This window comes from Bacillus rossius, chromosome 1, assembly GCF_032445375.1.
Source record: "Bacillus rossius redtenbacheri isolate Brsri chromosome 1, Brsri_v3, whole genome shotgun sequence".
In the NCBI taxonomy this organism is placed as follows: domain Eukaryota; kingdom Metazoa; phylum Arthropoda; class Insecta; order Phasmatodea; family Bacillidae; genus Bacillus; species Bacillus rossius.
The window spans coordinates 289,911,286-289,922,358 of NC_086330.1; the positions used below are offsets into that span (position 1 = coordinate 289,911,286).

Here is an 11,073-nt window from a genome sequence, read left to right on the forward strand (position 1 = left end):
TCAACCTCTGGTAGACATTATACTGTGGTAGTCATGCATTTTGTTTATCCTATACTTTTCCAAATATTTATTTGAAAATTAAATATATATTTTTTTCAATACTGATATGCTTCCAATTTTGTTGTTTGAGATTGGTGTAGTGGGTTTATAATAAGAGTGATGAAAATTAAGTAGTTAAGATACCTGAAAGTTGGCAGAGAGAAATTGGAGGTGTGTTACATTTAAAATGAAACACAAAAAAATGACTTGCATGAACATGGAAGTGTTAATAGTTCATATTAAAAAAAATAATAAAGTTGTTCTACTCAGAAGTGTATGCAGAATTTTGTTATGAGGGTGGAAGGGGGATGGGGAGGAGGAAAGTGGTATAGAAGCACTTAGCCTGCTGTTGGCTTTATTTTTTTTTGGGTGGGTTGGGGGGGGGGGGGGGTAGAATATAGATTTTTCTTTTAGGATTTTGGGAGGCATATATTCCTCTTGCCCCTGCATATACCCCTGGTAAGTTCATTATTAAAACAAGACATCTTACAATCCTTGTGTTTTCATAAGATAACCAAGAAACCTTAAGAGTTTTTTATGCATATTTGTTATAATGGCCATCAGTCACAATCAGTTACATATTAATTTACTGTATTAGTCTTTTATTTAAGTTAAATTTTACTTGATATAGTTAAATAAGCTGTTCAAAGGCTTCATCACATATTTTCAGAAACATTTGATTTGATCTCTAAATACTAGCTCAAAAATTGCTTCTGGTTAAACTTTTATAAAAATTGCTTATTTTAATATTCACACACATCTAAGCACATATTTAATGGTTATTAGTTATTCTGATGATAAATAGAAAGATAAGAACAGTGAGTGATGATAACAATTCATAAGATGCAGAGTGTTGACTGGGGAGGTGCAAGGAATGGAGCTGTACCAAACTTTATCGCAAGATGAATCATACTAAGTCAATATTTGTTCCTGAATTATCTAGCTAAATGCAATTTGTGTCATTTAATTTGTTTGTACTTGTCTCAGTCTCAATAAACATACCTACATTGATTCTAAACTTGCAATAATAAAAATTAGTTCAAAATATTTTTTTTTATATTCGTCCACATGAAACAATGTCTATACTGTATACAAATGGACTCACTGGCAACAACAAGCAGTTGAACCTGCTGGAACTTGCATTGATAGTCAGCTAGTCTAATGAAATTCTTCCATATTATATCTTGTTTACACAAAAAAAAATAAAGAATGGTTATATACAAGCATTGTGAAATCTTTGACTGGAAAAACCTTGATAATACTTTTAGTCAGCATACTTTATAGAATGTGTACTTTGTTATTAGCACCTCCTTTATTATAACTCTGCCTCTATGATACCTAGTGTAACCTATACAATTCATACTGGTAATGATCAATAGTACAATTTAAAAATAATAAAAAAAAGATCAGTTGAGCAGCATTCAAGAAAGATAGCTGGCAGCTGATAAACAACATTCAAGAAAGACAGCTGGCAGCTGATGAGAAGCATTGGGAATATGTGCTTCTGAAATGGTAACCAGCAATTTGATTAAAAATGCATCAAAGAACTTAAAGAAAAGTTAAAAGGCATGCTGGAGGCATGTGCTAAAATTGCTAATTATGAGAAAATATTGTGTTAAGAAATCATTTTTTGTATACAAGATTCCTTACAGACATGTGCATTGATTTTTTTTATTGGACAGGCTATTAATAGTTAATATTAATAATTGTTTAATTATAACCATCCATGGAAAAAAAATTAGATATTAAATAATACACTCTTTGTAAATATTTTTCGTTTAAAACCAAAACAAAGTCTGAAATTGCAAAATTTTAAATTAATAAACTTGTAAACATGAAGCAGCACACAAGCAATATCCCATGTATGAGATTTACTTGAAATAACAACCTATCATTAAATGATTCATTGTATCTATTTTTTTACACACAAAAAAAAAACAATGGTTCAAAAAAGCCACTGCCAACTCTCTCAGGACAATGAGATCATCTGCTGAAACCAGAAAACAAAAAGGTTCATGTGTTTAATATAATATCCAAGTTATACTCAAAAATAACATGGAAATGAGTGAACACTTGTTTTCACAATTTCTTTAATAAATGCAACAAACTTGATAACAAAGTATTTATTAAATTGCATAGCTCGTTTCTTCATGTTTCTTCATTTTCTAAGGTTTTCCAACTGCTATGAGGGTGCAATCTGGCAATTCGAAGGGATTTTGATGGTTTCTTAACAATCTTCTCTGCCTTCTCCTCCAGTTCGAGAGCTAACAGAAAGGCAGCAAAGGCCATTGTATAGAACCTGAAATATTTTCAAACATGAACTAAATTAGTGTAATATAGTTTGGTAGGCTACTAATTGTTAACAAGAAGGCCTGATTAATAAAAATAATTTTAAGTTGGTATTATTGAGCTAATATTCCTTGATGTAACGCATAACTGCATTCATTTTTCTTTAATTTCTAAAAACAATTTTAACTTTTCGACTTCTTTTCCAACAATTCTCCATGAGTGTGTTGTAATTCTTCAAGCAGTTAAACTAGAAATATGACATTTTAATAGCTTGTTAGGTTAGGTAAATCAAAAAATTTAGACATGAGAATGATTGGTTGGCTTATGTAAGCTACATTAAAAATACTGTGTGATTTTGTGAACTGTTTCTTAAGTTATGTTACCAACAAAAATAATAGGTATAAACTGTAGTGTGGTTGGTTAGGTTAGAGTTAGCTGTGTTACAATATATAATTCTTAAAAACTGTTAAAATGAGTTAACAGTATATTTAATATAACTACCATAATCTAATAAACTGTCTACACTACTTTCAAGTATTTGTAGTTAACCTAATCAAACCAGCCATTCCCACCATTAAGTTTGTTAGATGAATTAAAAATAACAAAAAAAATAGTGTGGATCTGTGTGAATGGTTAGTTAAGTTAGGTTAGTTACATTAATTGTACTACAAAATATATGTGGATGGTTGGTTAGGTGAGGTAAGCTTAATTTTCTATTAGTAAAACAATGTTACAGTATTGATAGCCGATGTTAATTATTGGAATTAATGTCTGAAAACTAATAAATAATTTTTAAAAAACATATGGACAAGTAGCTTTTCACCAGATTTACCTCATTATACAATATTTAAAATGTAGCTAACCTAACCAACTGTAGACATGAATAGGTTTGCAGTATTTGAAGTGTAGCTAACCACACATAACCAACAATTTAAACAGTAAACAACTTGAAATATCTCAACAGAAATAAGTATCAAGGTTAATAATAGGAACTCAAAATTACCGTTTTCATAAACTTAATTTTATAATAAAGCCTCGCCTCCCCTACATAAAAGCTCGAAATGTTATTTAATAGAATCATCCTGTTTAAGGAGGGGAATTCATAAATAAATTATTCATCAAGTTATTTGTTTTATGATCAGCCCCACTTGTTAACAATTACCAATGTTAACACACTTAGGTAATAGAGCCAATATGTAAATGAATGAGCACAAATGAAAAATGTCTTGCACAATTGAACACACAAGGAGGCCGGAAATAGCTTTCTGAAACTAAATAGAGAAATATACAATTTACTGTCTGAAGTCTACAAGCGCGAAGATTAAACAAAAATGCATGTTGAGCAAATACCCAAACACAAAATATACATAAGCAGCCTATTTGAACTATTTATAGCTATGTTGAGTTCATAACGTGTGTGTACTTAATATCGCTCTTTAGGTTAGGATTAATTTGATAAGCTATGACACAGCATTTATTAATATTCTTCTTACCTACTTTGATCGTATTTAAACCACTTCATAATTATTCCACACAAACTATGCATTGAAAACAATCATTTCATGGTACAATTAATAAACAGAAATAGCATGTTAAGAATAATGTTCGCGTGTTAAATATACACACGCTAACCTAAAACAATTGTTTACGTTTAACTTCATCGCTTTACATCGTACTCGACTATATTTAAAACAATAATGTGCGATTATAATGACGTTTTTAGGACGGGAGGACATTATTGTTAAGAGTAATTATATCACTTACCGCACATTCGCTTCGTATCACCACTTGAAATGCTCGTGATATATAACGTAGCTCCGGTGCGATAAATATCACTTGAAAAGTGTGCTCGTAATCAAAGTTTGCGATATATACCGCCACAACGTCATCAATATTCGAAGTTTAACGAAACAGGATGTGTTCGTAATCACGTTGGTGGTTCCTGCGATATTCTTCGCAAACTTTCGTTATTTATCGCAACTTATAACGCAAAGTGTGTGCTCGTAATCAGCCCGCAGGAAATGAATATTAGAATGCAATCCCTGAATACTAAAATAAATGCTAATAGTCAAGATCTGAATGATAGAATCACTACCAACCTACAAGAACTGAATACTAGATTGGACTCTAATACAAAAAAGCTGGCGTAGTTACACCCTCAACTCCCAAACCAGCCATCCCTGTAGAGACGGGTAAAAAAAGGAAAGGTGGGCCTGATAGCACTGATCAATTAGTGGAACTAGCGACTGAATATTTCAAGCGACCTGAGACTGAAGAAGATATTCTGGCTAAGGGATGGGCTATGAAATTAAAAAGGTTAACTCCACACCAACGACGCTTCGCCGAAAAAATCATAAATGACACACTTTTTGAAGCAGAAATGGGCAACTTGACAAGGGAAGGAGTGCGTTTTCATACCCACCCTCCTCGTTGGTCACCCTCGCCACCTTCATCGTCATCTTCTTCAATGAATAGTTGGCAAAGGTACTCCAACCCAGCGCAGACGCTGTACATTTCGCATCCAAGTGAAAGCCCTTCATACCCAGAGCAACACCACGAAACGTCTGATGAAGATAATGCTGCTACGTTCTTCTCCTCATTTACCTCAATGTGAACTTGTGCCCTAATATTTTCAGTTCAGCAATAATGTACATTACCTGTGCGATATCTGTATTATTTGTAAAGTGTAATTATTTGTAAATTTTTTCCTTTCTTAAAATATAAAGAGATTTACTTGGGCAATAATTTCTTACCTGGATGTTTTCCTTCAATGCCTTGATAATTGCAGAGCAAGTTTCCATTCTGATGAGTTCCAGAGTCTGCGGAGCAATGGCACACGTGAATTTCAGGTCTTCTAAATCCATGCCAGATGCTAGGTACCTCAACGTGACAGACAATCTCTGACTTTCAGGAATCGCCTCACGCATTTTCGTGTCCTTCTTCTCGATGTCTTGGTGGACTAAGTAGAGTAGATTATCGAAACTTTCTTGGTCCATGCGTAGAAAGTTCCTATAATCCTCTGGTTCCGAACCACTCGGAAAGTTAAGGAGATGTTGATGAATGAAGCGGTTCCTCATTTTATACCAGTCCTTAGACCACCGTCTTTTTTTCTTGTTGTGGTTTCTCCCCTTCACAGTAACCAATGTTAAGGCCAGGAAGCCCAAATCTACATTTGACACCATTATACGCTCCACACTCCTCCACTTCTCAGCTTCGACTGAGAATTTTGATCAAAAGATTGAAGTGTTGATTGAAGTACGCTTGAGGCGCCCATCAATCGGTGCCTCAAGCATTTGATCCAGCCGCTTGATAGTCTAGGGCCTACTTTAGAGATGTTAAACTACGATTATTTTTATGTAAGATCATATATTATATTGTTAAATGTTTTCAACGAGATTAAGCCTCGAACAATCTGAACTCTTATTTATATACCTCAACAATAACAATTTCTGTATTTACTCATACATTGTTGCAAAATATCCTGATCTGAATTTATTTTAAATTATTTTATGTTATTTTGTTCTATAACAGCATCTCCAGCTAATTGATTTTGTTATTTAATTGTCATTATTTGTAATTTTATTAATTATTGTTACTTACCTGTATCTTGCTGCTTAGTATGTGTACGAAGGCCGCCGGATATGGTCTTACAGCAGCCAATCAGCACTCAGATTTTGATTTAACAATAAGCCTTTTGCTAAACAGGGAGGAAGTAGTAGAATAAGTGAAAAAATAAATGTCTTAGGCGTATGCTTCGTAAGGCTTAGCCCGACGCTGCCGTGTAGTATTTTCAATATTATGTAAAATATTTACTACAGTTTGTGGAAATATCGTGTGCACTGAAATCTACATTCTGCAAAGGCGTGACGTGAGTAAATGTGGCGAAAAGTGACCATGTTGCACTTAATTATTTCGAGATTTTAATTGAAGCCTAAGCCATCGGTATTACATCCAAGCTTCTCTTAATAATTCCATTATTCAAGTTTAGTAACTTCGTTGAAAACTTTCTTTTGTTTTGCATCACCAGCTGTGTTATAAACTGAAAATAACTGTAATTAATCAGCCTGAGCAGTTTAATTAACATTTCGAGAACTTTATAAGCTGGAATAATATACCAGAGGTCTGATTTTAAAGTAATCATCGTGAACCCTGAACTAACTAGCCGTGGTAAATTTGAACAATTGATTGTGATACAACTGCATAAAGTTAAATTAACAAATATTTTTAAAACTGAGTTAATATTTTTCTGGATATATTTTCATTTCGAACGAATTAAAAGAACTTTTGGACTAATCTATCTCACCGTACATCCTGTTAATTCTATCCAGTTACACATCACCAGGTCTGCCTTAATAATAATAAACAACAGTCATATTTCTTTTATTTTAATTTTTGTAAATCTAAAGCAACCTACATCAACGTCTGTATTCTTGTTTATGTATTAGTTCTTAAGTTATTGTAAGTGTATATGTATGTGTAGTTGTAGTGTTATAGTTTTATTAAAGGTGTTTTGTATTCTGTTCCCCAAACCATCAAGATCTTATTACTGCAGTATATATATATTATTATCAAATTTTCACACCAGTAACATACTTTATGGTATTCTCAACCAATCTCAGTTTTTATTGGTATTTACTATTATTTTATGTCAGCTGTATCACTCTTCTGTATGGTATCAACTAGTGATCTTAACACGATCACAGCACAACATTATAAGTCCGTACCAACAGTACAGAAGAAAAGTGGCGCCCAACTATAAGTAACAACACGAGTACCACTTCATTTCAGTGCAATGTGAATGACAATGAAATAAACTTACCACATTTAACCGATTTGCTTCATTAAAAGTAATTTCTTAGATTTAGTATTCAATCTCCAGCTTTCAGTAATGAAAATGGAGGAAAAATATGTGATAGAAAACAGTATTGTTGACTAAATGGGTTGGATTTTCCTTCTGTGACAATAAATGTCCTTACGTGACAGTTTGTAATTTTTTTTTTTCAATAAAGTTTGTGGTTAGTTACACTTAGAAAAATTTTAACTTACAATTTCATACCTTGATAATTATTGGTATTTTCTTTTTAAAAAAATGCCTTTAAATTGTCACTTAAAGGCTATTTTAATTTTTGGGGTAGTCACGTAATCTTACGTGCATGTTTTTTTTTTTTTATGAATTTCATCTAAGCTAATAATATGCTTAAGGAAAAAAACACATTGATTAATTATTTTTATTATTATTATTTAAATGTTAGCGAATCTCAAATACTATTATAGCATTGTTTCTGATCTGTATTCCACAGAAAAATTGCCTTAAATAAAACTAGCTCTTATATTTAACATTAACATTGTATTCTTTTCATTAATATGGATTTGCCAGTTTGTGAATTAAAATTAGCTTTTTATGCATATATATCTAAAGATCAAATAACAAGCATGAGAATAAAATAGCATTAAGTTTATACAGTACTCTCCAAATATACAAAATATCTGAGATAATAGTTTCGAAACACTTTTGCTTTCTCTCATATGATTTTACCTTGAAAGAATGTATTATGAAACAAAAAAAATCAGCTATTTATTGCCGTATTGTCCACAGTATTTGTTTCTTAAATCGTTGTTCCATTTTCCATTAATCTTAGCATGACTTATTAACAATTCTGAAACTTTCTGTACATTCACGTTACTTAGCTTTACTTCAACAGGGTGCGCTTCGCTGAGGCCGTCAAATATAAAGGTTCCTTTTGTGTGGACCGCCACATTGTTGTAGCTGATGTTCCGGAACTCCGGTATCCTGCTGCCAGTCTTATTGTAGTAGTGCGTGTCGAGGCAGATGGGGTACCGAACATTCTCGATGCAGATGTTGTCGTAGGTGATGTTTGTTACCAGCCCGCCGTTCAAGGTGTCGCTCTTGATGTACAGCCCGTAGGTGAGGTGATTCAGCGTGAGCGCAGAAAAGGTCACATCGCTGATTCCGTAGTTGGTTGGACTGCCTATCGCAACTCCGTTACCATGATTGAAATGGTTTTTGTAAAGTGAAATGTGTCGTGATGGTGCGATCAGTGCTGATATAGCTATGTTGTCGTCAATTGTGCTTATGTTGCAGTAGGCTATAGTGACATTCTGTGATCCCGTTGGGTCGATGCCATCATTGTTGCTAGTGGCATTAACCGAGTCAATGGTGATGCCCCATACTGTGAATCCATTTGTCTCGCTGCTGGTAAGGTGGTAAAAAGGAGAGTTCTTTAACGTGATCTGGTACACAGTGATGTCTACAGAGTTGTTGATTTGTATCAGTCTAGGGTTGTTCTGGTGTTTTCCGGTAACCCTAGCGTCATGGGTGAGCTTCCACCACGTCATGTTTGTCCCAGTCATTTTCTGGCCACCTTGACCATCAATCACTCCTTTGCCATAGATTCCACTGCCTTTGGCTCGGAGCATTGTGATGAAGGCCTTGCAGCCGACGCCGTAGTGGTCCAGAGTGCCGCATGTTTTCGCTCCTTGGTCATATAACTTAGGGTCTGGGATAGCCTTCAGTGCGGCGCCACTGTCCACCAGAAGACTGGCTCCAGATGGTATAGTGATGGGACCGGAGTTAAATATACCAGACGACAGTGCGACAGCTTTGCCCGTGGTGCAAGAGTTCAGAGCTTTCTGGATAAGGTCGGTGTCATCCCCTCCGGTTGCTTTCAGTGACACGCAAGTTTGTGGAGTTTTGGGTTCTGTGACATTGCGAAGATCTTTTGCACTTCCAGCTTGAATTAAGGTCAAAATCGTGAAGATTTGGAAAATGCTAGCTGAAATTTTCTGCATTTTGGTTATAGTTAGTACCTTTGTATAAAGATATAAGATGAATGGTTTTTGAACTCTATCCAATATACTTTGCTTGCAGTATCGCTAGTAGATGACCGTTCTCTGGTAACCTGTTGAAAAATAATTATTTTATTAATAGTTACACATATGTAAAACATTAATATTAATTCCTAACTTTCAATACCTTACAGAATCTTGGAGTTAATAATTTTTATTTTTTCATTAAAATCTGTGTCTAATAACATTTTAGTCATTTAAATGTTTAACCAATTCAAAATATCTAAATATATAGCAAGATAATAAAAAATATTTTTTATGTACCGTTCAATTTTTCATCGTATAAGTTACCATTACGCACATGACTATGACTATTTGTTTATAAATGCTATTATGTAATAATCAATCACACTGCAGGTGACTTCTTTTTACATTTTAGTATTTCAGAGTTCCGAGACTCTTGTTCAGTAAATTTCCTTCAGTTTTCCTTGTCCCAACAAACTTTATTTTTCCTACATAATTTGTCTATTTGGCAAGATAACAGATTTATATTACAATACATACTATTATGAAAATACTTTTCAGCCAACATACACCGCACATAACATGCAAAATTGACTAAATATGTTTGTCTACGCCATACATCAATACATAGTTTACACTGTTATCATTTCCATTTACACTACGTTACCAACTCTGCCAGTTTGAAAAAGAAAACTAAACAGGAAAGCAAATTTGTTTGCAAAACCATTAAACGATTTATTATCGAATATTTATAAGACAATTCTACAGCCTTCAAATTAATACAGTGGTTTGTATCCCTTACTTGGAATTAATTTTAGTAAAAAAAAATCAGGTAGAATTATTAACAGCACATGAATTTATGTTCAATTCATACCCATTTTAAGACTATAAGATACTACATACTTTGACAAATTATTGATATTGTTTTAAAGAGAAGCTATTTTAATTTTCCAGGTTTTCCAGTTTTTTGTAACTTCTTTTAATTCACTGAGCCTTCCTTTTTTTCGTGATACTCTCTGTTTTTGGGAACCCTGATATTTATTTTAATTTTTTAAGCATTATGCACATTACTACAAAAAAATTGAATCGTTAAAAACAATGCGTAAGAATATGTTTTTCCCTTCAGTACCAAGTTGTAAGTCACAACTCTACGTTTTATTTGATATTGTTCAGTTATTCAAAAACTAGTTCTGTTCGATGACACTCTGTTATATGATATTTAAAAGGATATTCGCGTATGGCTGTATTTTTGAAAAATATTTAGTTTTTAAATTAGGTTATGGCCCAATCAGATCTTCAAATACCATCAAACCTTTAACATTCATATTTTTTACATTCTAGAAAAAATATTTCTACAAAATTATTGAGGAAGAAAAATTCAAGCATTTGCAACTGCATAGTTTACAATGACTACATTATATATCTGTACGGAAGCTTTCTAAGAAATTTTTGTTTCTGTAACTAGCGCAAAAATATGTATTTATCATAAATATGTAAATATTCTAGTAGTATAGGATAGGGCATCCTGCGCCAGGCTTCAGGCTGTGGATTGTGTGGATTGTGATTGTCTGTCCGCCATCTTGGATTGTGACGTCACGGCGGCCATCTTGGACGAGCGTAACGGGACACAGCGTAACGGGACATAACGTAACGGGACAAGTAGATCACGGCAGCCATCTTGGATCCGCCATCTTGGATCTGCCATTTTGGATGATGTCATTTTGTTTTCTAGAAAATTCCGGCGATGTGTTTTCCGCCATATTGGATGATGACGTCACCGTTGCAATTTCCGTTACGGCCGCCATATTTAACTTTTTTATTTATTATCTTATTTTAATGAAATTTTTTTTTAAAAATTATAAAAAAATTTAAATAATATAAATTTAATAAAATATTTATAAAAAACAAACATTA

At 33.4% G+C, this 11,073-nt stretch overlaps 1 protein-coding gene across 1 annotated transcript; it reads right to left on the reverse strand.

The window, feature by feature from the left end:
* Positions 1-7,699: 7,699 nt before the first annotated feature.
* On the reverse strand, positions 7,700-9,247 carry LOC134530149 (endo-polygalacturonase-like). The gene has a single exon (XM_063364778.1). It carries the CDS (start codon positions 9,136-9,138, stop codon positions 7,900-7,902), a length of 1,239 nt encoding a protein of 412 aa, XP_063220848.1. The 5' UTR covers positions 9,139-9,247; the 3' UTR covers positions 7,700-7,899.
* Positions 9,248-11,073: the final 1,826 nt, after the last annotated feature.

Bases quoted from the DNA above. Each gene is read 5' to 3' on its own strand.
- LOC134530149 (XM_063364778.1), bottom strand. From the start codon at position 9,138: ATGCAGAAAATTTCAGCTAGCATTTTCCAAATCTTCACGATTTTGACC.